General features: G+C 41.3%; 2 protein-coding genes across 8 annotated transcripts in view; one reads left to right on the forward strand and one right to left on the reverse strand.

Moving 5' to 3' along the window:
* KCNMB1 (potassium calcium-activated channel subfamily M regulatory beta subunit 1) overlaps nt 1-22,472 on the reverse strand; it is a 353,074-nt gene extending 330,602 nt beyond the window's left edge. For 2 of the 6 annotated variants that reach the window (XM_088661802.1, XM_088661800.1), the window contains exons 1-5: nt 22,335-22,472; nt 19,617-19,714; nt 16,315-16,484; nt 14,496-14,682; nt 11,251-11,310 (exon numbers count right to left, since the gene is read on the reverse strand). In XM_088661802.1, coding sequence (XP_088517928.1) covers nt 11,251-11,310; nt 14,496-14,682; nt 16,315-16,451 — 384 coding nt within the window. In that variant the 5' untranslated portion in view covers nt 16,452-16,484; nt 19,617-19,714; nt 22,335-22,472. Of the gene's footprint in view, nt 1-3,138; nt 4,007-7,665; nt 11,311-14,495; nt 14,683-16,314; nt 16,485-19,616; nt 19,715-20,262; nt 20,437-22,334 lie in introns of those variants that run through there. The other 4 variants (XM_088661799.1, XM_088661801.1, XM_035105219.3 and 1 more) reach the window with 4 other exon arrangements.
* The window catches only part of KCNIP1 (potassium voltage-gated channel interacting protein 1), a 566,415-nt gene that overhangs the window by 104,816 nt on the left and 434,329 nt on the right, over nt 1-27,270 (forward strand). The window lies entirely within an intron of this gene.

Below are 27,270 nucleotides of genomic sequence, written 5' to 3' on the forward strand. Positions count from 1 at the left end.
GACGCAGTGTACGCAAAGAATTTTGGGGCAGGCCCAGCATGGGTACCCGCCACAGTCACCAAGGTGACCGGTCCCGTGTCGTACGAGGTACTAACGGAAGGGGGGCAATGTTGGCGCCGCCACTGCGACCAGCTACGGCGACGATTCCCAGGAGGAACCCGGGAGGAGAGCGGGACAGAGGGGTCCCAAGGGGACAGCAGGGCAGTGAGGCCTGTAGAGCGAGAGGGGTGGACAGGGGAAGCAGAAGCAGTAGGCACAGAGGGGCGCCCCGAGGCTGGAAGGACACCGGAACCAGAGCCACAACCTAGTGGTTCAGTGGCGCCAGACCAGACAGCCCCGGCACAGCCAGCAGCCTCGGAACACGAGCCAGAACCAGAACCCCTGACCAAGGAACACCCCAGGCCACAACGCACACGGAGGCGGCCAGCAGACCTTGGGGACTACGAATGCAACTTCCCGGGCAGGACTGGAACTTAGAGGGGAGGGGTGTTATGTACTGAGCTGAATCCTAGAACAATAGGATTCAGAATCAGCGGGAGCTACCCAATCCAACTCCAGGTGGAAGTGAATCCGCAACCTGATTGGCCTGCTGGAGCAGCCAATCAGGCGGCTGGCAGAAGTGAATCTGCTACCTGATTGGCCTGTAGGAGCAGCCAATCAGGCTGCAGGCAGAAGTCAATCCACAATATAATTGGCCCACAGGTGTAGCCCTGAAGTAGCCAATCACGCAAGGCCCATTGTGTAAATAATGTATATAAGCAGATGGTTTTGGGAAAAGAGCCATTCTTCTTCTCCTCTTCTCCTTGATGACTATGAGCTGAATAAAGAGCATGAAATTCACTCTCGACTCCGAGTACATTTCAAGTTCTATTCAGTAATGAGCAGCAGATTCAATCTTTTCTCCTTTTTGCTGCATTGTGTTTTGAGACTGAAATGACAAGTTCCAAATGTGAGTAGAAATCTATATTTTAGAAATCATATGATAAAATAGGTACTAGGTATGGAAACCTGCTAATATATTTTGGAATGTGCAGTAATTCAGTAATACAGACAACATTGGATTACTTAGAGTGGCTGCTGAAAAGAAAAATAATAATACATTACTTTTAGTTTAGGATTCAAAGATATTGCTGAAGTCTTTTGAAGACAGCTGACTTTAGAATTAATTCAGGGTAAAAAAAATTCAAAAGGTGATATACTTTTCTCATGAATGTGATCTTTTGTTTGAAAGCACCCTCATGCCAAACCTTGCCACTACAGAGAGATGGCTAACTTTGATATGAACTTATCCAGCCCCTTGGATCTGAATCCGAGGCTTCCTCTGGGTCCCTTCTTTGAGAGAGGCTCAGAGGATTGTGACAAGGGTCTTTTAAGTTGTGGCCCCCCATTAGTGGAATGCTTTCCCACATGAGGTCAATCTGGCACCTTCACTGACATCTTTTTCAACACTAGATAAAAACTTACATGTTTCCCAGACTTGGTCCGCTGAGAAATGTTTTTACAATCTAATATATTTAACCATAGTGGAGTGAGTGACCTGTGTCCTGCTTAGTCTTTTATGTGTTTGGTAACCTCATTAACCAGTTCTGTTGAATGGGTATTGGGGACACTGTTCTAATGTGGTTCTGTTCCTACCTACAGGATCGTGTCCATAGTGCAGCATAGGGAGAATGTGTTTTGGCTCCATTAGCTTTGTACTATGGTGTATCATAGGGTACAATCTTGTTCCCAATGTTGTTTAGCAGCTATACTGGGTAGGGCCATACAGAGTTTGGGGGCAAAGTGTCATCAGTACACTGATGTGACATGCAGCTCTACTTCCTCATAACTTCTGAGTCAGGAGAGGCTGTGCATGATCTCGAACATTATCCGGTCTCAGTGATAAAGTGGATGAAGACTAGTAAATTGAGCTTGAGCCCTAGGAAGACAGAAGTACTGTGAGTTGGTTGTTCCCATGGCCCATAAGATTGGCCAGTTGCCTGTTCTAGAAGTGATTGCATTCCATATTAAAGAATAGATTTGTACTTTGGTGGTACTCCTGGGTCCATCTTTGTAACTGGAGGCTCAGCTAGCCTCATTGGCTATGAGTGTCTTTTACCAGTTACATATTGTATGCCAGGACACAGCTCTAGTGCTCAAAAGCTTGCACTGGCTGCCCATACACTACCGGACCAGATTCAAGGTTTTTGTATTAATTTGCAAAATCAGGTCCAAGATTCTATAGGGAGCACTTGATTCCTGGGAGGAGTCAGTGCTAGTGGTCCGCATGGCTTGGATTCCTGGCTCTTATCCATTGGAGCTGTTGTTCAGTATTGTGGGCCCAATTTTATGGAACTCCCTTCCAGCTGAGATCAGACCTGTCGAACCTCTAGTACCTACTTTTTATTATTATTCCTGCAGGCTTCTAATTAAATTCTGATTAATAGTTTTAACTTACTTTCATTATATTGAGTCTCCTTTGCACCACTTAATCATAACTGTAATCAAGTAGTATATGAATTGTTGAAAATAACAACAACAACAACAACAACAACAACAACAACAAATTTCAAGCCTCCTCCTCTCTCTTCTTATAGTTCTTTAAACTAGATTTGGGCTAAACAGCCCTTCACCTGAGGGTTGCAGGGTTTGCACAAGACCATTTGACACCTGAGGTGAACCACAAAATGGTGCCCCCCCACTAGGAAAAAGGTGGGGAGAGTAAAGATCTACATTGGGATCAAAGCTGGCAGGAGACCAGCAGCATCTCCTATTCACCAAGAGGCCACTGCAGAGGTGGCACTGGGGGAGGGGCTGCCAAGGAGGAGGCAGATCCGGCAGGCTGCAACTGTGGCAGTGACAGCAGTGTTGGGAGATGCATTCCTTTGAGGCCGGATCTGCTGCCTCTGTGAATTCTGCCACCCAAGGCAGTCGCTTTACCTTGCCCCATGGGTGGATTGTTCCTGAAGGGCTGTCCTCTCTACTGTAGGAGGCATAGTCACACTAACTTTGTTCTAGGTTTGCCTGATGGCACAGGACTAACATATGAAAGGTAAAGTTACACAGGAAACATGCAGAGGCCTTGTTTAAAGTTTTTACAACTTTGTTGGATTAGCTTCTCTTGAAAAATTATGTAGAAATAACTGTATGTTTGGCTGATTTTAAAGGCTTGTAGTCACCTCTGGAATATTCCTAGAAGCACTTTTATTAACGAAACAGTGTGTTGCAAACAGGTCTTCTGTTTAACTTACTAGAGTTGCTTTAAACAATGACTGCAAAATATGGCCGCCTTCCATAGCCTGTTGCTTGTGAGGATTTAGAAGTAATGCATTTAAAGTGATAATCAGTAGCACATAAATTCAAAGTGGGCATGCATCCACTTGAATCATTTTGTTTATGGCCTTAATTACTTAATGAAGACCTTCATTTCCCTCTAAAATTCACTTCAGCTTTTATCCATTGATTTAAGGCAAGCAGTAAAAAAGATGGAAGAGGCATTTCCAATTCCATCCTTTCATGCAATGTGGCTGTGAAGAGCCACAAAAGAACACCTGAGACAGCAGCACTCTCCTGCATCTTGCCAGCTGTCAAGTTATCATGGGATCTTCAGGGGCCTCAAGAGGATCTGACAGTGTCTGGCAGTAAAACATTCTCACTTACGTAGTTGTGTCATGCTGCACTGGTAGGATGGGGGCACTTTGGGGCAAGCAGCAGAACTGAAAGCCAAGCTAAACATGTGCATCTTCTCCATTCCCACTTAATTTGGAGTAGGTAGTTCATCTCCACAGATTTTGTTGCAAATCAGAAATAGAGGTCCAACAACTGGACGACTTTGCATTGCGATATAGTATATGTTAAGGCTGGCCTCAAATGACCTAGAACTATATTTCAGTCCAATTCTGTTTCAAGAAGGAGAATTCATGGGCCTCCAGATGTTGTCAGACTCCAGTTCCCATCATCCCTTGATGTCTGTCAATGTTGGCTGGAGCTGATGGCAGCTGAAGTCCACAGATTCCCTATCCCCACCCTAGTTGAAAGAATAAAATAATTAAATGGGTGTAAAAATAAAAATGGGTGTAAAAACTTATATGCAGAATTCATCATGCGAAAGGCTGGACTGGACAAATCCCAAACTGGAATTAAGATTGCCGAAAGAAATATCAACAACCTCAGATATGCTGATTACACAACCTTGATGGCAGAAAGTGAGGAGGAATTAAAGAACCTTTTAATGAGGGTGAAAGAGGAGAGTGCAAAATATGGTCTGAAGCTCAACATCAAAAAACCAAGATCATGGTCACTGGTCCCGTCACCTCCTGGCAAATAGAAGGGGAAGAAATGGAGGCAGTGAGAGATTTTACTTTCTTGGGGTTCCATGATCACTGCAGATGGTGATAGTAGTCATGAAATTAAAAGGCGCCTGCTTCTTGGGAGAAAAGCAATGACAAACCTAGACAGCATCTTAAAAAGCAGACATCACCTTGCTGAAAAAGGTCTGTATAGTTAAAGCTATGGTTTTCCCAGTAGTGATGTATGGAAGTGAGAGCTGGACCATAAAGAAGGCTGATCGCCGAAGAATTGATGCTTTTGAATTATGGTGCTGGAGGAGACTCTTGAGAGTCCCATGGACTGCAAGAAGATCAAACCTATCCATTCTGAGGGAAATCGGCCCTGAGTGCTCACTGGAAGGACAGATCGTGAAGCTGAGGCTCCAATACTTTGGCCACCTCATGAGAAGAGAAGACTCCCTGGAAAAACCCTGATGTTGGGAAAGATTGAGGGCACAAGGAGAAGGGGGCGACAGAGGACGAGAATGTTGGACCGTGTTCTTGAAGCTACCATCATGAGTCTGACCAAACTGCTGGAGGCAGTGGAAGACAGGACTGACCAAGCTGCGGGAGGCAGTGGAAGACAGGAGTGCTTGGCGTGCTCTGGTCCATGGGGTCACAAAGAGTCAAACACGACTAAACGACTAAACAACAACAACAAAAATAAAACAGGCAGCCTAGGAAGAGAGATGAACCATGTACATTATTCTGATCTCCTTGAAGAGAGGGTAGGACAGAAAGCAGTAAATAAATGACACTTTGCACAGTGAACAACGCAACTCAGAAGTGTGTGTGTGTGTGTGTGTAAATCCTATAGCCCTCCTACCTTTTGTAGGATTGAGGGAGTGGGAAGGAGAGGAAAGCGGCATTATAAAAACTCATTTTCTTCTCATCTGCTTCCTGGAGGTTCTATCTACTATTTTTAATTGAATTTTTCTTTCATGCCTTTGAACATTTTTGGTTTGGGGCCTCCATTACTTTATTACTTTTTGTACTTTGAATACAGCCAAAGACATGCATTTTGTTTGCAATTTAATTTAATTTGAAAATAATCTGCTTCATTGCAATAGGAGTGAGCATATTTTTTTAATTTGTTTATGGTTTTTCTCTTTTCAGACTATGGGTAAACATTTCCTAGCTCTAGGCCCAGCCCGATGGATGTTAAACTTTAGATACTGTCTGTGATACTAAAGACCTGGCTTCTTATGGTTATTTTATACATGATTATTGGGCTGAAAGTGAGTGACCTGCCTAAGACCATCATGGTGAAGGGTGGATTTTGAAGCAAGTTTTATTATAGCTATGAGTTACATTTTATATGCTGCCTTTCCTTTATAAGGAGCCTAGAGCAACATACATGCTTACCTGCATCTCCACAGAAAGGGTGCCACTATTGATAAAGCCCTCTGTCTTGTTCCCTGTAAATTCCCTGTATTTCTTCAACCCAGAATCCCCAAGTGTCATCTGAAACCTGCATAGCATCTAGGAGATCCGAATCTATTACCTTGCCTATCTCTTGCCAATGCCATCCTCTCTACTCCAGCCTCTGGCAAGGATGAAGCGAGGGGCAGAAAAAACTTGGTGCATGGTCTCAGGTGCCATCAATCATTCCCACTCCCTTACTTTATGGCGTTCATGCCAAGCTTGTTTACTGTTTTGTGACATTTTGGTTGCCCTAATAAAGGTGTGCCCTTGTGGAGATTGTAATGATTAAAATGTTATTAATATGAGTTGCTAGGTTTATCATTATTCAGGATTCAGCTTCCAACCCACAGTCTCCAATAATGAGGATGCATCTTATATTCAGTGTTGCTGTAGGGAGATTAACGCAACAACAATTAATACTTTTATTATTTATACCCCACCCATCTGGCTGGGTTTCACCAGCCACTTTGAGGGGCTCACAGCATATATCAGAACATACTTGAGGGCATCCTGAGCAAGTCTGCAGATGACACCAAATTGGGAGGTGTGGCTAATACACCAGAGGACAGGATCACACTTCAAAATGACCTTAACAGATTAGACAACTGGGCCAAAGCAAACAAGATGAATTTTAACAAGGAGAAATGTAAAGTACTACACTTGGGCAAAAAAAATGAAAGGCACAAATACATGATGGGTGACACCTGGCTTGAGAGCAGTACATGTGAAAAGGATCTAGGAGTCTTGGTAGACCACAAACTTGACATGAGTCAACAGTGTGATGCAGCAGATAAAAAAGCCAATGCAATTCCGGGCTGCATCAATAGAAGTATAGCATCTAGATCAAGGGAAGTAATAGTACCACTGTATTCTGCTCTGGTCACACCTCACATGGAGTACTGTGCCCAGTTCTGGGCACCACAGTTCAAGAAGGATACTGACAAGCTGGAATGTGTCCAGAAGAGGGCAACCAAAATGGTCAAAGGCCTGGAAACGATGCCTTATGAGGAATGGCTTAGGGAGCTGGGTATGTTTAGCCTGGAGAAGAGAAGGTTAAGGGGTGATATGATAGCCATGTTCAAATATATAAAAGGATGTCATATAGAGGAGGGAGAAATGTTGTTTTCTGCTGCTCCAGAGAAGCGGACACGGAGCAATGGATTCAAACTACAAGAAAGAAGATTCCACCTAAACATTAGGAAGAACTTCCTGACAGTAAGAGCTGTTCGGCAGTGGAATTTGCTACCAAGGAGTGTGGTGGAGTCTCCTTCTTTGGAGGTCTTTAAGCAGAGGCTTGACAGCCATATGTCAAGAATGCTTTGTTGGTGTTTCCTGCTCGGCAGGGGGTTGGACTAGATGGCCCTTGTGGTCTCCTCCAACTCTTTGATTCTATGATTCTACTAAAAATCAAACATTAAAACCATCCCAATACAGGGCTGCCTTCAGATGTTAACTAAAAGTCAGATAGTTGTTTATTTCCTTGACATCTGAAGAGAAGGTGTTCCACAGGGAGGGCGCCACTACCAGGAAGGCCCTCTGCCTGAATCCATGTAACCTCGTTTCTTTCAATGAAAGAATCAGCAGAAGTCCCTCTGAGGAGGATCGCATTGTCTGGACTGAATGATGGGAATGAATATGCTTTGGGAATGATGGGAATGAATACATTTTTTTAAAGAAGCAGATTAATAACCACTTTTTTAAGCCGGTCTAGAAAGACTCCCTCACAGAGGGAGGCATTCACCACCCCGCGGAGCTCATCGCCCAACCCTTCCCAGCTCGCTTTTAGGGGCCAGGATGGGCAAGGATCAAGGAGACACATAGTTGGTTTCACTGGTCCAAACAGCCTGCCCATATACCTAGTTCACTGCTTGCCACTTCACATTCTGATGAAGTTCATTTCCAACTGTTTAAAGCAGATTATAGGACAGCTATATTTTAAAAATGGTTATATTTAATAAAACAGAAAAACACACTGGTTTGGAAAAGAGTACAGAACAAGTTCTTGCAGGATTGATGAATACAGTGGACAGAGCTTAGTCTTGACCAATATGCAATTGTAGAAGGGCAGCTTGGGCTGTGAACCTTGGTATGACACTGTGAGCATGTCCCAATTTCCATCTAATAAATGGTGGGAGGTATGCTAGTTCTATATTAGGCAGATATATTTAGTGATTTGCAATGTATCTATTGATGTTCAATCTGTTTTCATGGTTGTTTTTAAGGTATAAATTTCATTCATAATTTAAAATAAAATCATATGCCACCTTGGCACTTCGTCCCTTGGTTTCACTGACCGCCCAGAGGAGATTGGAGTGAAGAGATAGGGGAGCAATTTTAGACTTCTGTCTCAATACCTAGCTGTATTTCCGTCCGTATCTATTTGGATGAGTGACATTTTAAAAAATTAAATACATACAAATGTAGGAATTGGTGTGGAACCTGTGTGTGCCTTGCTATATGTAATGATCACACGGGTTTATTTAGTTGACTGCATACATTACTAAAATAATATATGGTGGTTGCATACAATAAATCTATGCATGTATTTTCTCTACATGAGAAGCTCTTGCATTCAGGAAATGGTGTGAAATTTGACACTTTTTGAAGCAGACCCCTTGTTTGGTTTTAACCATTAAATATACAGATTTTTTCCCCCACTTATGGGAGCTGTGAAATAATTTCTTCAACTTCTTGACACCTTGACACCTTTTGCACTCAACTGTGAAACACCAAAATAAAACCACAGAAGTGTAAGTTGCTTAGAGGAACAGGGAGGTGATGGTGTTGCTCTGATCATATTTGGGGAAAACAGCAACTCCTTTGAGGCTATAGCTTTCTTTCCAAATGCTAATTGCATAAGCATTATGAGTGTAACTAAACATGAATGGTGTGCTGTTTTGATTTGCATTGCTCAATAGGCAGTAATAAACAGAGAGAGAATTCCATCTGCAGAGGCCAGGCAATTTTCTTGGCACCGCGTGGGGCCAAGCAAAAAGAAGATCAAATACCTGAGCCCAGGGTTATGAAGAACCCCCACAACTGCTTAAAGAACAGCTGGTTGATTCAGCAACTGTGAATCTAGAAGTATTTGACACACCTTGTGTATTGTGATTTTGTTCTTTAATTTTATTCACTTAATTATAATATGTTGGAGCTAGAAAACTTGAAATCCTTTTGTAATGGGGGATCCATGTGTGGGTTTTGTACTGTATTTGCTGCTTTACAAAACCCTTCTTATAGAATTAAAAATGAGATCTGAATGACTCTAACCACCAACCACCTCATGTGCTCTATCACTGTGGCACGGTGAAGGATGGGTAAATGTTTTTGTTTCTCTCGGTTTTTCATTCTTCCTATATTAAGTCCAGCTCTCCACATTTTTACATTTACAATTTAAAAAAATTCTTCACTCCACTCCTGCACAGTGTGGTTGCAGGTCCTGTCCCCAATCTATGAACATTGAATTAAATGGCTCTCTGGCTGTGTTGAATATTTGTGTATATGAATCAGCCTCCTCAAAAGCTTATGGGAGAATGCAATGCTAACAACCCATACCAAGATAAAGGGCTACAAGACCTGTGTGTTGAACACAATGCTTTACGGAACCGAGACGTGGATAACTTACACCCACCAGGAATAACACCTCAATGCCTTCCATGTGCACTGTGTCAGGAAGATTTGGGGCATTACATGGCAGGACAGAATCTCAAACAAAGATGTGCTTTTCCAAGCCCACATTCCCAGCATGTTTGTACTCCTGTATCAGCAACATCTGCGCGCGCTTGGTCATGTTCACAGAATGGAAGATCTTCAAGGGCGTGTACTATGGAGAACTGGTTTCAGGCACCTGGACCTTTGGCAGACCAGCTCTCTGTGCTACAAAGTTGTCTACAAATATGACATGAAGGCTTGCAACATTAACCCTCCTGTGTGGGAATCCCTTGCATATGGCTGCAGTGCCAGGAGACAGTCAAGTCATGTATCCACAGCAGTGACCAGAGGAGGAATGACTGCTGGAAGAAGCACAGAAAGAAGAAACACCATGGTGCATCTGCAGCGGCAAACCAGAGGCCTTCATCTTCCCCAGCTGCACAAAATGGGTATCTTCCATTTCAGTCTGTACAGTCATAGCAGGTGCTGTAAGTCTCCAAAAATTTGACTTCACCTCCAAAGGTGCTCTCTTCCACTGTCTTCTGAGACAGATGGATGCCTGTCAACCAATCAACCATCCATGACTGTATGATCTGAAACCATGGAAAAATAAGGATTTCCCAGTAATGCTAGAAGAGTCCCCCACTAATAGCCATTGATAGCCTTGCTCTCCATTATTATGTCTTTGCCAAGGTTGCCTTTGGCCTGGTACTCAGACTCTGCTATTAAGAGGGCTCCATGTATATGCTTGTTAGGGATTTAGGTAGCACATGAACACACAACTGTTCTTCAGTGAGCAATGAAGCTTTAAACATTAGCTTAATGCACAGGTAATGACAACAGCTGCAACAGTGCATTGTAGTAATTTACCAGTACATTGAGTTGCTTGTAGTGCTTGCTTTCAAAGCTGGTTAAGTTGCAATTTCAGTTGAATTTGCAGAAAGCATCCATTGTGTTGCGCTATTTCAATGACTTGTTTGATTTGATCATTGCAAAAATCTTCATTGCTGAATTGTTTTGCTGAAAATCTGTAAATTTTGATAATAAACCTGATTTGCAATAGGTGTTGAATAATTTCAGTTGCAAATGTCGCATCCTAACAATATAACATTCATTTGGATTTCTTTGGGTAGGAGGGGCAGATGGCAGGACATGAATGTTCTTCCATTTTCCACATTATGTTGAATAGCTTACAGGGTATTTCTTTCTTTTTGTCATATTAATTAATTTTAAAATCTAGCCCTCATAGTGTACAATGAAGGACCCATGCCTATGCTTACATGGAAGCCTGTGCTGAGTGGCCCAAAATAACTGGTGTTTTCAATCTGTAAAATGTTCTGAGTACCCACAGTTTCAACAGTAGTGTATGTGAGAATATAGCCAATTTCCTTGCCCAGGTTTCTGATCATGGAACAATTCAGAACTTGAATTATGAACAAAAGCTGACTCTGCAACTCTTATCTGATCAAAAGCAGTACAGTAATAATGTGTCTCATTTGGATGGCCTCCAGCTCTTAATCTTATCCATGTCTCCTTTATGCTTCCTACCTTGTTACTTCACAGTGATTAAACTTCAGAAATTGTTCACAGCTTGTCTTGGATACAGATGTGAATGTAAGATACAGGCAAACATTGGGACATTCTATATACCTGTTCTGGTCTGTGGAGCTAAGAATATAGAAAAATACTGACTTATTTTCACCAGGACAATAATCAGGACTCCACCAATCAACATCAGACTTGGCCAGACAAAAGTGAAGAAAAGACGCTCTGGAAGATATTCTCTGTTTAAAAGGACAGTGGCTTCTTGTCTTGATGGGTCATAATAACAATAAAACAGCTGGGCTTCTGTGAAATTTTGTCTTACTTTTTCTACATTCTCTTGCACTGCAGTATAATTCTTCAGAGTCGGGGGAATGTAGGAGCACTGCAGAAACAAACAAACCCCAGGAAACCAGTTAATCATAATTACTCAGTAACAGGAAAAGCTTACCATATTGCTTTCTGGCATTAAGTGCCAGCTGTGCACTAGATCATTAATATACATATTATCATTACTTTTGTATAGAGAGAGGTGAACTTCCAAAAGCTTCCCTCAGAATTTTACATAAGTTCTTTTGAAACGAAGTGGAAGAACTCAAGCAATCTGAGGACTAATTTCAGGAGTCACTCCCAACTGGATTATTGGTTTCTATGGCAATTGGGCAGGCAGGAATAGCTGTGGGGATGGAATTTGCCAATAGGTATGTTTTACCCAGCCAGCAGAGCACCTACTATAGGAAGGTGCTAGTGTGGAGAAGACCTTCCCCTGAGTCACCACCAGACAAATCACTACCAGGCACAGTACAGTAGGGTTGGTGTCCCCTGATCTCAGGCAATGGGCTGGATTCTGTGGAAGGAGCTGCTCTGGCCCTAAACTGTTCAGTGCCTTATAAGGTAGCAACAAAAACTTAACTCTGCTTGGCAGCAAAGGCAGCAAGTGCTGCCTTTTGGATAGGTGTGTGAAAGAAGGTGTCATTGAGAATCATAACCACCACATTTTGTAGTGCAAAAGTGTATCAAGTACCCCCTGGATTGCACTGTCAGTATTTCACCATAGTTCAATGCACATAGATCTACCCCTTTATTGATGTCTAGTACAGAGTATCTGAGAACAGAATGATCTGCTGGGAGTCATAACAATGGCCTACATTTCAGGGTTATTGTAAGGATTATTAAATGCTTGTGAAATGTTTTGAGGACTTGGGGGGGATACAAAATAAATGACTATTAGGCAAGAGTAACCAGTATGGGTGGGTGCTGGCATAGGTTACGCTACTGAGAGTGGCATCACTGCTGCTTACCTGGATAGTACAGCATAGGGCAGAGGGAAGGAGAGCTTGGTGTTGTCCAGGTGTACCAGCAGAGCTAATTCAGTGCTCCCATAGCCCTAACCTCACCATTGCCCTGCTGTTGGGGCAGTAGCTCTGTGGCACCACCCTTCTATGTTACCCACCCCTACTAACAGAGCTCAGTCACATAGAAGGGGAGAAAGGATGTCCAGAATTATATATATGAAACTTTTGACAATTGGAGCAAACCTGTTTCCTTGCGTAAGACAATCAGAAATTTTATTATAGTAAGAAATTTACAATTTATCTAATTTTACTTGATTATATATTAGAAATTGAGAAATATATAACACTTTTGCCCCACAATTTAAGATCAATGAGCTGCTCACTGTAGCATTTTATTTTCTGTATGTAAAAAGAGAGAGCTCTCTCCTGTATGTTTTACTGAAAAGTAAATGTATGTAATGTATGTAATGTATGTATGTAATACAACAATGTATGTAATGGAGAACTATAAATCACTATTTCAAAGATGTAATTCTAATATGAGCAAGTATTCCTGTGCAATCATATTTCTTTCTAAATGTCCTTGTGTGCCTGAGACAGAATACATGAACAACTATTGATGGCCTTGAAGCACAAGTTGAGCTTTCCATTAGGGAAATTTCCCGTATTGTTAATTTGTCTAGGGAATTTTCGATATGCAATGTAAATAGGATTATTTCCTGCTAGACGATGAATTACTGTAAGACACTGAAAATAATAACAAATGCAGCTAAAAACAAACAAGTGAAAGTGCAAAATAATTCTGTTTAAAATAGTAATTCCCTATTTGGAAAAGGTTTTTTGATTTCTCTTATATCACTAAAACTGAAGTTGTTTGGATATATTGTAGGAATGAGCAATCATTTTCAGTTTTGCTTTGCTATTCTGACACTGTGAGAACCTTGCAGATGGGCTGCAGATGGGCTGAGCAGGAATTACAAAAAGCCAAAATGTTTTTAAATGGTGGTTGTTGTTTAGTATTTTTTGAATGTCTTGTTGAATTTTAGGCCAATACCTCTGCAAGAACCGCAGATTGATTCTGATATTTGATTTCCATTCCAAGTGAAAGTATTCAGGAATGTGAAACTTCCAAAGCTGGAGACAAATCTGACCCAGGGGTCAGAATGAGCAAATCTATCAATTTCCATTTATCTGTTTCTCATCTTTGCAGTCTTAAGATCATTTCTATGCTTCTCAGCATCAGTTTGCAATTTAAGTCCTCATGACAATTTAGCAGTCCTTTAATGAGAATTTTTGTTAAGATATACGTTTGCACTATTTTATGAATTGTGTGCTATGAGATATCTCAAAGAATTTACAGTACAATTAAAAAAATTGTATGCAATTTCCCCTATAATAATGCATTTTTTGTAAGTTACTTTCAATAATATATGCATTTTATGGTCACTACAAGCCAGTATTTTGTGTACAGTACTTGGCTGGAGAAATGCACTGTGAATTCTGGAAAAGTACAAATTTTTAAAGTTGGCTGTTTTTTGGATTATCTTATATTTCTTAAAGTGCAAATTAAATGTGAACTGCATCGAATGTGAACTGCACTATTATCCCTATAATAGTGCTATGGTCAGAAGCATGCAGGCAATCCATGCAGCCAGTGCAATGTTTAAAAGCCTCTGGGCCCATGTATTGGCCACATACAGTGCTTTTTTCTGGAGAGGAAGCAAGGGTACACATACCCATAAACATTTTGTGAATCTTTGTACTTGTGTCCATTTGCTGGCTGGTGTGCCGCGACGTGCGGCGACGAGAAGGGCGATTTGCATTGTCACGTGCCTGGCGGCCGCCAATAATCAGCACTGACCCGCCGGAAAGCAATATTTCTCCTCCTCTTTCCCAAAGCTCAGTGCAAATGAGCCTGGCGGCCGCCAATACACGACACTAACCCGCCGGACGGCTTGTGAAGCCTTATTACAGGAGATTGCAACCAACACAGCAATTGGCAAGTGTTTCTTACAGTCATAATTATAGTCAATATAGGGCGGCACAGAGTTAATTTTTTTAACTTTTTTAATGGTGGTGTGCCTCGTGATTTTTTTCACGGAACAAGTGTGCCGTGGCCCAAAAAAGGTTGAGAAACACTGTTTTACAGTACTTGTGTGTGACCAGGAGCAGTGGCATTATGCTTATGTTATCTATATGTACATTGAAGAATATCTGGGTTTTGACATTGGTATGTAGATTTAGTATCAAGATTTCTTATGAATATAACTCAAACCTTGGGGTTTCTGAACACAGTCTCCTCCTGGTGATAAAGCTTTACCACCTGCCCAACAGGTGTCAAATTGACCATGATGTCCAGACAAGGATATTGAAACTTATTTTCATCACTGGAGCTGTCACACTGCTGCTGTTCCTTGATGCTGGCATTTTCCAGTTCGCATACACCTTTATTGGTCCAGACACTGCAAAAACAAATAAGACCCCCCCCTTCCTGCTTTTAAATGCAGTACCACATATTACTGCTTTCCAGAGTTATAGCCATGTACTTCAGCCCAGTACTACTTAAATATTCAGCTACTTCATTCATTTCCATAGCATTTCAGGCTGAACTCTAGCAAATATTTTAAAATGTCACTTTTTGCAAATTATGCAGCAAGAAGCAGTATTGTTAAGAAACTGAAGTTTAATGAATTATGTTGATTAATTCTATGGCAAAGTATGTAATTTAAACATTTTTCTCAGTGGTTCTCAAGCTTTTTTTCTCTGGGCCACAGTTTCCAGGTCATGTGGTCAGCATAACTAAACAGCTTCTGGACACCGTGATGATTGCCAGAGTGCACAGAAACACCATTTACCTTCCTGTTACAGCGGTACCTATTTATCTACTTGCACTGGTGTGCTTTTGAACTGCTAGGTTGGCAGAAGCTAGGACCGAGCAATGGGAGCTCACTCAATCACGTGGATTCAAACTGCCAACCTTCCGATCGGCAAGCCCAAGAGGCTCAGTTTAGACCACAGCATCACTCGCATCCCAACTTGCCTTTTTATAACCATATGTTACTAGCAGAGTTGGAAAAATCTAATATACATACATTCATCCCTGATTGTTTGGTTTCTGGTATTAGTCTCCCCTCCCCTCCTGAAATCTGGTTCGTTATTAAATCTGGCTCTTGTTTTTTATTATAGCAGTATTCCCTTACCACCCAAAAACAGATGCTACTCTAAGTTCTGATGGAATTTCCTAAGTTCTGGTGGAATTTGCACAAATAGCTTTACTGTTTGAAAAAGAGGGTGGGTGTGCATGGTATATGAAATGACAGTGCCAGGATAAATTTCAGATAAGCTAATTCCTTTCTCAAAATATGCACAGTTCAGTTCACTGGCTGTGCCCAATATTTATTAGTTAACTGGTCAGCTTGAAACGTTTTCACTGCCACAATGGGGAACACCATGACGGTTCTGATCTGAACCATGACAGCAAGGATAAGCACATTTCCTTGCTCCAGAAGCTAAAGCGCCTTCCATTTAAGCAATTCCAAGTTAACTTCTCTGTAGACAGAAATTTGATTAGGCATATTTAGCAATGAAGATCTGTTATGAATGGATAGTTAATGAACATCCTGCCTTAAGTGCTTCCTAAGTGAAATAGAATTTCAGTTCTTAGAACACATTAATGTCCAGAATTATCTATGGTTAGGCTGATATACTTAATTCAGCCAGCCATGCAGTTGTGGGGAACACATTGTTCACTTCCAAAATAAGAAGTGTGTGATATGGACATTTGGAAACATTTTTGTGTGGTTTCTCTTCCTCAATTTGAGAGGAAAGAATAATGAAATTTGCAGAGTGCTAGTCTTTGTGTGGCACACACAACATACATTGTTTCACATGGCGAGAAGCATTGGCTCAATCTTCAAGATTGCAAATTTTATCACTGTCAATGTTGAAATCAGGCCTAGATCACAGAATTTAAGATTCCAAATGGACTGGACGAGGCTATGGCACTGAGACCCAGAATGCATTCTGCATGTTGGGATAGTCCCGAATGCTGAAGGAGAAAACCACATGCATGCCTGCTCAACAAGCCCAGTTACCTTTTATTGTATAAGGGTACAATGGTGATTCCGATAAAGAAATACATTATCACTGAGCATGCTACCATTCCCAAGCCCAGGCAGAATGCTCTGGTCTCCCCTCGTTTCTGTGCTGTCACCAGCTTTTTCCCCAACATGATTTATGGTGATGGATTCTGTGGCCTTTATCTCTGTGTAAAAATAAAATAAATAACAGAAGCAATCAGTTTTACCATTGTGGTGGTTCAACATACTCAAGAACTCATCCTCATCTTTCAAAACTTAGATCATTTCTGGGGTTTTTTAAAAAATCTATGCATACTTATTTTTCTGAGAAGCAAAACTCCAAAATAAACCCAGTAGCATGTGGAATTCAATGAATTGCTTATTCAGGGATAAGATTAAAAACTAAATTTCAGATACTCAGACTAATATATATCTACGGTATGTTTGTGTGTGACTTAATTGCCTGTCACATACTCTGGTTATTTGGAGTTTTGCTGCACATACACATACAAAGCTGGTCTGGAATGCTTCATTTGTGAATGCAGCAGGCATATCAGGGACAGATGCATGCTGTCTTTTTATTTGTTGTAGTGGTCAGTGGTTCACATCTCATTAACTGGCTGCTTCATGGGGCTTGTATACTTTTACACTTTAGCGTGCTTGATTCAGCACTGCTAGAATTAGAAAGTGCAGGTGAATATGACTCATTTTCAGTGTTCACCTGCACCAGTGGGCCAAAATGGATGTGATATTAATTGCTTTTTAAAGCATTTCAAGGGAAGTTCCCATCAGTGCCAATAAATATATCTAAACAACCCTCCCTTGAAATGCAAGTTGCAGCTTCTGTGATTTTTGTTGGGACTTCAGCACGGTGTAAAAGAGTCAACTTATTTGCTTTCCACTCCCATTGTCATGCAGCTCCTCAAGCGTCTCCTAACATAACCACCACCGCCCCACAAAAAACCCAGGTATGTTAACTGTATTCACACATTTGTTTTCTAGGCTGTCCCTATGAATAAAGGGATATCTATTCTTATTTACTTGATACATGTGGTGTTGATTGGGGTGACATGGTTCAATGTGATTCACCTAAGGCTTGATTTTTTCACTTGAACTAAGCCTTTTCAGTGTCTCAGTGTCATCTAAATACTAAAGCTATGTATAGCTATGATTGGTATACCGTACTTGTGCAGAGAATCTGTCAGCAGCCTCTAATGCATTAACTACCGTGTCATTTAAACCTGCTGTGAACAGAGTTAGACAAAATACATCCAGCCAACAGAAGCAGTTGTATAATTTCCATTGCAGCCATAGGAATAATACATACTGGCACCTCTCTTTGGGTTATATCTTGCTTGTGCCAGTTCCAGGCACAGTAACTCAGTGCTCTACTTTTGGATTTGGATGTGGGGAAAGTAAGTTCTGCATTAATACTTCTACCTGAAATGATTCCCGGTGTCTCTGTAGTCATCGCCTCCTCCACTTTGGCAAAGGAAGGAGGTGGCATAAAAGGAAAGTTATGGTCTTTCCTCTAAAGCAGTAAGGGATAAGGAGAGAGAGATGTGGCCTCTCTCCCCTATTGTTTTATGAGGGAGGACAGCCACTTGTGTCTTGTGCAGCTGCTCTCTCTGTCAAATGAGTTGATTTGAGGAAATGGGGGGAAGCTTTCAACTCCAGCCTGTTGCTGCATGGAGCAGCCTTTAGTGCTTTTCTGCAAATGGGGCTGCCTTTGAACATTCTTTCGAAAACTTCAGCTAGTTCAAAATGCAGCTTCAGGGTTTTTGTTTTTTTTACAGGGATTAAGGCAGGCATAGGCAAACTCTGGCCCTCCAGCTGTTTGGGACTACAGTTCCCATCATCCCTAGCTAACAGGACCAGTGGTCAGGGATGATGGGAATTGTAGTCCCAAACGTCTGGAGGGCCAGACTTTGCCTATGCCTGAAATATTAACCACCACCACCACCACATTGGTGACCAGACTGTTTCTGAGCTTCTCTCAAAGTGTTGGTGGTGCTACCTTCTTAAAACTCTAGTATACATAGGAACAAAAGTCCTGGAAGGGAAACCTGCTCATATACAGAGATTATCGTCAGTCACTCTGTGCTGGTGACTTATTTATGGATTTCTTTTCCCTGTGAGGCTCACCTAACATGAACACTGATATATTTTTGGTGCCAGGCAGGGGTGTAGCATGGGTGTGGGGGGGTCTGTGGCCCTGGGTGCACCATTTTAAGGGGGCATGACCCAGGTGCCCCCACGCAGGGATCCCCATCTCACCCTGCCTGCTGTCAATGATCTCTGGGCTCCAGAGCCCAGCCTGGTCTCATTGCCACATCCCCAACCCCCTTGCAGATTTGCCTGCTAAGAGCCGCATGAGCAGGCCAGGCTCCTCCCTGCATGAGCGGGCAGGAGGTACACCATGGTCCTGCATGGCTCGAGTGGTGAGGGCTGGGCTGGCACACAGGCTCCATGAACCCCCCTGCACCCTATGCGCGCCCACCTGGTGGCATCAGCCGTGAGGGCTGGGCTGGGGCAGTGGGTTCTGTTCATACCTCCACCACCCCCCGCCCGGCACACATGTGCGGGCAAATGACGTAACACTGCTGGTACCAGGCCAAGGCCTTTAAAATGCTTTACTATGCTTTTAGTTGTTAAAATTGGGTATTTCCTTATTGCTACCATTGCTGTATCTGCCACAATATGCTTTTTATTGTTCTCAAGTTTTAGATTTTGTGTGTGTGTGTGTGAGAGAGAGAGAGAGAGAGGGAGGGAGGGAGAGAGGGAGAGAGGGGGGGGAGTTATGAAAGCAGTCCTAGGAAGATCCCATGCATTTGGGTTTAAATATCATAGATCTTTGAAATGGTTCAGTGATATATTTTTGTCTCATGTGGTATTATTCCATCATTTCAATATTGTTTAGAAATTAGTATACAATGCCTTAACAAGATTGTTAAAATCTCTCTAAAGCTCACATGAGTTTTGTTACTCGAAGAGATACGTAGTAACACTTTCTTTTTCTGATGCATTGTACTTCTAGGTTAGCAGAAAAAGCTAGAAATGTTGAGATAATGTTGACTGTTCTCAGGGTAGCAAAACTTTCCATCTTTCTAGGGATTGGGTTAGTTTTATCTAGAAGCAAAATATTTTTAAACGCAGCATTCAGCAGCCTCAATAACTGTGAATTGTTGAGTTTTACAAAGTTGACCTAGCAGAAGAGCAAGTTTGAAGGGAAGGAATTCATTGCAATTCAGACACAGTCCCTCAGTATTTTCAAGAACCAGTCATCATCTTGAAAAAAACACCTTGAGCTGCCATACCTGATTACTAAGGTTTTGAGCAGTGATGGACATTCCTATAACCATGTAGATGCAAGTCCTTTAGAATGACATTGTAAGGCAGATGTTCTCTGTTGGGCCTGTGAGGAGGGGAATAAAGAGGAGATGAAATAAGAAGAGGAAATCATAGATTCTATATTCATTTCTTCTTCCTGTGCCCCCTGGTGCCCCCTCAATCTACTCAGAAAGTTTGGGGACCCCCCCAACAGGTTTAGAGGGTGCATGGGGTCATGTGGCGTTAATATGCATAGTTATGGACAGGGCCATCCTGTCCAGGAGGCAGAATGAGGCAGCCACATCAGTTGGCAGAAACCAAGGGATGCTTCTGTGTGATCTCACCGGAACCTGGAAGCCACAGCCACACAAGCCTGACTTTGGGATCACCATATCAGGATGTCCACATAGTGTGTGGGAATAATACCTATGGTGCTACATTCTTCATCCTCCTCCTCCTCCTCCTCATCATTTCTTGAATTTGGATACCGCCCTATACCCACAGGTCTCAGGGTGGTTTCAGGATAAAATCACAATATAAAACCACAAAACAGAAACAAACCAATAACCCCCATTTCAAAAGGGCATTGGATGTGAATCAAAGGGGGCGGGGACAGCCACGATGGCACCCTACCGGGATAGCGCTGCTGGGGGCGGCACGCTCTCATCGCCCCCCTCTTCCTACGCCCCTGATGCTCCCATCAAGCCTTAGGACCCTGCAGACAGAAAAGTGGCTTGGGGTGCTTATGGAGCACTTTCCCCTCCCCGCCAAGATACACTGCTGTTCTCTTTCAAACACCCCTCCAAATACAGCTGCTCGTGAACAAAACAAAACAAAATGAAAGACTGGTTTTGTAATGCGTGCAACATGCAGCCAGACCCAAACAGCATGTTTGCATGCTCTTCCTTGTATGCATACATTCTGTTAACTTTGCTAGTTTATACTGACAAAACAATTCATGGTCTGCTCATTCCTGTGTCTAAGTTTAGTGCACGTACACAAATGGTTTAGCAATCCTACAAATTAACTTCCTGCTCAGCTGTTGGGGGGGTCCTTTTTGTTCTTGAAATTATATAAATTGATTGAATTTAAAATGTCAACAGAGAGTTTAAATAGAACCTCATTCCCAAGCTTTTTTTGCTTGTGCACATAAATACAATGTGGAATAATGTCTGTGATGAAAACCCTAAATGTACATTGGGGTAATTTCAGTTCTGACTTAGAGACAAGCCTGTATGATAGTAAATCAGATGAAGCAATGTTAAAAGAAGCAATCTCCAAAGCTACATCTAGAGACTTTGAATCCTAAACTTTTTGTGGCCTTGCTGAATGTTGTTGGGTTCGGGAATTATTGTTTGTGCATGTTGTATGTAATCATGGAACTCTGCTGCTACTCGTGATAATTTTCATATTACGCTTGACCTGGGTGTTCAGCTTCTATGGTGGATTTTAATTTTTAGATGCAGTGTTCTGTTTTTTTCCAGAGGAAACCCATTTCCTGTGTAGGGCAAGAACTACTTGAATTTCTGCAAGTCAGCCTCATAGGGGTGTGGATTGTTGGGGGTGTGGGGCCATCACAAGCCATATCAATCTCCAAGTCAGCAAACTTATACATGACCTACAGTCATAACGTGAGGGATAAAGGGGAATTTATTTCTGTAACCTATTTGAATCAAAGCTCAGTACAGGCTCCCTTGAGTTCTCCTCAATAAATTTGTTATGTGAATTGTTACCTTGTAGGTGCTGTCTGGTGATGCTGTCCTAGAAATAAATCTTAAGTGACACAAGATGGGAAGAATAACACAGGGCCTCTGTAACAGACACAACTACTTTTGTAGACAAAATAGCATGGTGCCATGAAGTTGTGTTTGTAATTTTCAGACACTTTGAAGTAGGACAGCAAACTTCAGTTCTGCTTTTTTAAACTTTGTTTAATAAGAAGATTCATAAATCCTGGTTTGGCTTTTCTTTGTGTTTGTTTTGGGTTGGTATTGCATACTTTTCCCACTGAGTGCTTTATTTTGTTTTGTTTTATAATTTGATATAATTTTCTGCAATAAATGTTATCAGGATTATTCACATGTGACATTTTGGGTTTCTTTATTTAATCTCTTAAACCATTCTATCACAAAAGCTCTAAGATACATTTAATAAAAATGTGCCTTTTAATGAAAAGCAAAACAACCCAAACAGACTTCTAAAGTGGCTCTTGGTTCATTCCCAGCCACGAAAGGGCTTTTTACATTTAGTATTCTTAACCAAAAATTAATAACTACAAATCCACAGAAAAAATAAACTAGGAATGGGAATATCAAATTCACTGTGTTCCTTTAGAAAAATTCGTTGCTGAAGCAAAATATATTCATTTAGAGGAATCTAGAGCATTGACCCTTACAATGATGCTTTCACACTGTGCTGTTCACAAGATCTTAGCATATATTATTCACTTTATTTTTTCTGGTCCCTGTATGATTTATATAAGCAAAGGATTCAATGAAACATTTCCGCCTGTGACTTTTTTTTGTCCATTACTCAAAAATTGATATTTTTGAATATTTTGCAATATTTCTGAAATGTGTTTGCTATCTAGATGGGGTGGGAGATGCTTCAGGAAATTTAGAATTTTTCTGTTAAAACACCCACACACCCACACTACTGCAAAGGATTGCAAATAGGTAAACAAACTTCTCTGAAATATTACTTACAATTGCTGGGAATTGGTAGTCTTTGCCCAGAAGGTCTTGTGTTCATAATGTTTTTGACATATCCTGAGTCTGTTCCATATTAGCAATCAAGGAGCAGCAAATCCACAGCTGAAAAAAATACATTGCACAAAACTTCCTTGCCCTGATTGCTGTGACTGGACTTTTAGCTTAGCTCACTTATTATGAGATTTCTGTTACCATAAATGGTAAGGTATGGAAGTGTGCAGTCTTTTAAAGATTAATTGCTACAGACTCTAAGCTGACCCACAATGTTATGAACAACTCCAACTTAAGGCCCTATTTTCATTTGTACCAAATGCAGTAGATCTAGAAAAGATGCCTGTTTGGGAGTACCTGTGTCAAATTATTATATATTGGTTTTCTCCATTAAATGAAAATATAGTTTCAAACATGAATTTTAAGCTAGATCTTGTGTGGTGTTTGTATAAAATAAATATCTCTGCAGAAACACAGCCACGTTATAATTTTGCATCATTGTAATGAGAATTGTGTTTAATTATGCATTGCTATTAATCTGAGTAATAAAGATAGAATAAAGATCAGAAGATGAAATTGTTAGATCCAGAGAAAGTTTTACTTTCATTGCTGTGTCCGGAATTACTTTCTGCTCCACACCCTGAACAGGGGGAGAGACTAAAAATTAAGCAAATGGCAAAAAGAGGAACTTTAGAAAGAGATTTGGATAATTAAGATGTTCCTTCAAGGCTGGGTCAAATGTTTGCCCAAATTCAGTATTAGCTCTTATATACCGGTACTATTTTCCAGTTAGGGGAAATATCTAGTTATTGCAAAATCTTTCTAATGAGAAAACAGATCCAGATGTCCGGCAAGAGGTGATAAAAACCTCTTCAACTATGGGGAGACACTCACACCTTAAAAGTAATTGGCTTTGTACCTTTAAACCGTTAGCTTTCCAAAGATAGAGAAAATGGACAATGGAGGTTAAAAACATATGAAGAAATTAAACCATATTGTAACAGTTGGCTGCAATATCTGCAGGTACAAAGTCTTTTTAAATATCATTTAAAAAATAGGATTTGTAAATGGGAAGTCAAAATTACAAGAAATATTAATTGAAAATAATGTGAATCCATAGCTGCCAAGTTTTCCCTTTTCTCGCGAGGAAGCCTATTCAGCATAAGGGAAAATCCCTTTAAAAAAGGGATAACTTGGCAGCTATGAATGTGAAACCATTATCAAAATTACATAAGTTCCTACTAGAGTGGGAATTAAAAGATGAAGAGATAAAAGGGGTGATGACAAAATGGGCCCAAGATTTAGGAAGGCCAATTTATATGACACAATGGGAAAATTTGTGGAAAGTATCAATGAGATTTACGGCCAGCATGGGAATAAAAGAGAATATTTTGAAACTTGTTTATAGATGGCATTTGACTCCTGATAAATTAGCGAAAATATATATAAAAAGAGCCAGATAATTGTTGGAAGTGTGATGAAAAAGGGGGCAATTATTTCCATTGTTGGTGGGGTTGTAGGAAAATTTATAAATTTTGGGGAGAAATATATGAAGAAATGAAAAAGATGCTGAGGGTCACCTTTGGAAAAAAAAACCCGGAATATTTCTTACTAAGCATAATGCCAGATAATATGCCAGATAATAGGAAAAACATCTTTCTGTATGCGTGTGCAGCAGCAAGACTGTTGATCGCCCAGAAGTGGAGAAAAAAGGAATTGCCCACAATTCAAGATTGGCAAATAAAGTTAATAGAATTTATCAACTTGGAGAGAATGACGGCGGCAATTAGAAATACCTCTAAACAAAAGTCCAAAATGGAATGGGGGTTTGTGGAAGAGTATTTTAAGAAAAAGGATATAAAAACTGAGCTGATGATCTGTTTAAATAAGGCTGTCATGAGGGAAATTGAAGAAAAGAGGGGAAAATTAAGAATTGTTAATTAGAGTTGTATTTGTAAATGAAAGTAACGCAAGTTAAAAAGAAATTGAAAGTTAAGTGATGTGTGGTGATTGGGAAGTTATTTTTTTAATGGTATATGAATTAGTTGTATATTAAGATCTACATAAGTGACTTATTTTCTTTGTATTGTATTTTAATGAATTAAAGATTATTTTAATTTTAAAAAATTTTTAAAAAAGAAAAGAAAGTGGGACCACTGGTGACCGCCATTGTTGGTTTTTTAAAAACGCTGTAGTTTATTGATTAAAGCTATACTAAGTACTCCATATGTTCCTAGCTGTTTGCTATAACACGTGCATTGCTTGTTGAAATCCAAATAGTATTGCAAATGTGGTTGCATAGATGAGTATTGGTGCAATCCTGCCACAATTTTGTTGGCCACAGAGACTCCCAATAGGTGCTGCTGAGCTCCACACAGGGGTTCAGGTCACAGAATGTTACCAATTCTGTTATGGTTGTCAAGTGAGAATATGACTCTTTTCTTGCCTGGCTTCTGAATCGGTAATAGCTGTAAATAATTATAAAGAATTATAATTGTTCAGTAGCCTCTGCTGAGTGAAATATGTTTGTCTTGAATTGTTTATATTTATGCTGCACCAGCATGACACTTCACCAATGGTTCCTACCCCAGTAAGTCTTGCAATATAAAATATGACATTGGGGGGGGGATCAGGGAAGCAGTGGCAGGGGTAAATGGAGCAAAAGGGGTAACAGAAGCCTTGAACTTGCCCATCAACAGTTAGCAGCAGTTGGTCACCAGTCACCTGGTGTCTTCCCCACTATGGCAAGATGTACAGTGGTACCTCGGGTTACAGACGCTTCAGGTTACAAACGCTTCAGGTTACAGACTCCGCTAACCCAGAAATAGTACTCGCGTTAAGAACTTCCCTTCAGGATGAGAACAGAAATCGCATGGTGGTGGCGTGGCGGCAGCAGGAGGCCCCATTAGCTAAAGTGGTACCTCAAGTTAAGAACAGTTTCAGGTTAAGAATGAACCTCCAGAACGAATTCAGTTCTTACCCCAAGGTACCACTGTATTCTATTTCCATATAAATTGTAGCAGTCATTTCTAAATTTGCACCTATACATCCAAATTGCCATATGCAAATTTCATGCAAATTGGGGTTCCTATTTTGACCTCTTTTTGGCAATGCATAACTGGTCACCCTATGAATAGCAATAGTGGGTGGAAGCCACTGGCTTCTCTGTATCAAAGGAGAATTTGGGAAACTGCAACTTAGTTTATCCTGCACAGCCGGTTCTAAGCTTTCACGGTCCGGTCGGCGGGCGGTTGAAGCCCTGGCTGAGGACGTCAGGACCAGAGGCAAGAACAGGTGCAGGGCTGAGGGTCCAGCAGCAGGCAGTCACAGGGTCAAGGAGCAAGGCGGAGGCGAAGGTCAGGGAGTCAAGGAGCAAGGCGGAGGCAAGGCGAAGGTCCAAGGGTCGAGGAGCAAGGCAGAAGCAAGGCGAAGGTCCAAGGGTCGAGGAGCAAGGCATCGGCAAGGCGAAGGTCCAAGGGGCAAGGCGAAGGATCAAGGAGCAGGAGGCCAGCTGCAACAAGGCAGGGATAGCGTTGCTGTGGCAAAGAGCTGAAGGGCAAGGCTGGGCTTTTATCCCTCCCAACTCTTGCCACCAGGTGCAGTGAGGTATCAAGTGGCCTCACCTGAGTGACCACTCCTTGCCTCTCCAGCACAAGCTGAGTTCTTCACCTGTGTGGCCACGCCTTGCTTCTCCAGCACAAGCTGAGGCAGGCCCCAGTCCTGCAGAGCACTACAGGCCCCAGAGCCTGACCCCTGCCCATACTCCTGACATAAGCTGAGTTTATCTTTCTAGATAAACTGCTACATTTTGGAACCAGGGTGCTAAGGAATAAATTAAAAAAAAAAACTGGTGGAATGTTGCTCCCTGACAACAGCCCTCCCTAAAATAAAAATAAAAAATCTAAATCTCCAATGGCTGACCTGGGGAAGGAAAGGTTGGCATAACTGAACTGTTTTTAGTTGTATGTGGGAAAATGAATAGCTGTTCATCCATGTTTTCTTGCAAGTTGCTAAAAACAGCTGCAAGGGGGGGCAGGACTGGAGAGGGAAAAGAAGGAGGAGGAAATACTCTCCTGCTCTCCTCCATGCCAGTCTCCTGTTACAGATAGCAGCCTAGGTAGCTGTTTCACTATTTATTTATAATATTTCTTACCCTGTCTTCACTATAAGGTCCCAGGATGCCATAAATCTATTCCAAACAGAACAAAACGATATACCGTAAATTAAGTAAGAAGTGGGTCCACAAAACTAAATAGGTACTGTACATACGTACCTTAATTGTCAAAGGCCCAAGGTATATTAATACATATTTTTTAGAAAACTGTCAGAAGGGAAACACCACTTGATTAATGTCATGTGCAGTTTGAGCCTCTGTGTATTGGCTGATCCATAAATTTAGTGTAAGCAGCATAGCTGTTGTATTCAAGTGCAGGAGATTGTGGCGTCTAGTATGCAAAGCTAGCTCAATAAGTGTTTTAGCTTCACTTGTGGGGAATCCTCAGCTGCCTCTAAAGAACCAGTGGGCTGTGAAATGAGAATATTTCTGATCCTGGTAAAACCCAACGAGGTTATTAGCCTCTCTGCTTCTAATTGAAGTATATTAATAGCAAACTAAATTGTCATTTTAATGCTGGTAAAGGGAAAAATCTATGGAAGCTGACCAAAGAGAATTCAGACTTTCTGCACATAATTGCCTGGCAAGGATAAAAATGCCTTTAGCATACTCCCTAGTGGATAGAATGCAGGGCAGAACATTAAAACGTGTATGACACTCTTTTCACAGAGGAGCAGATATAGATTTAAGGTGTTGGATCATTATTGTTTTAGTTATAAAACTTTACTGTGCATTAGTGAGCAATCACCCCATGATGAATGTTAGTTCTTTGGGAATTCAGCATAACATAACAAGTCTAGTATAATATGTACTTCTGTATAATAA

This window comes from Zootoca vivipara, chromosome 2, assembly GCF_965207765.1.
Source record: "Zootoca vivipara chromosome 2, rZooViv2.hap1.1, whole genome shotgun sequence".
NCBI lineage: Eukaryota > Metazoa > Chordata > Lepidosauria > Squamata > Lacertidae > Zootoca > Zootoca vivipara.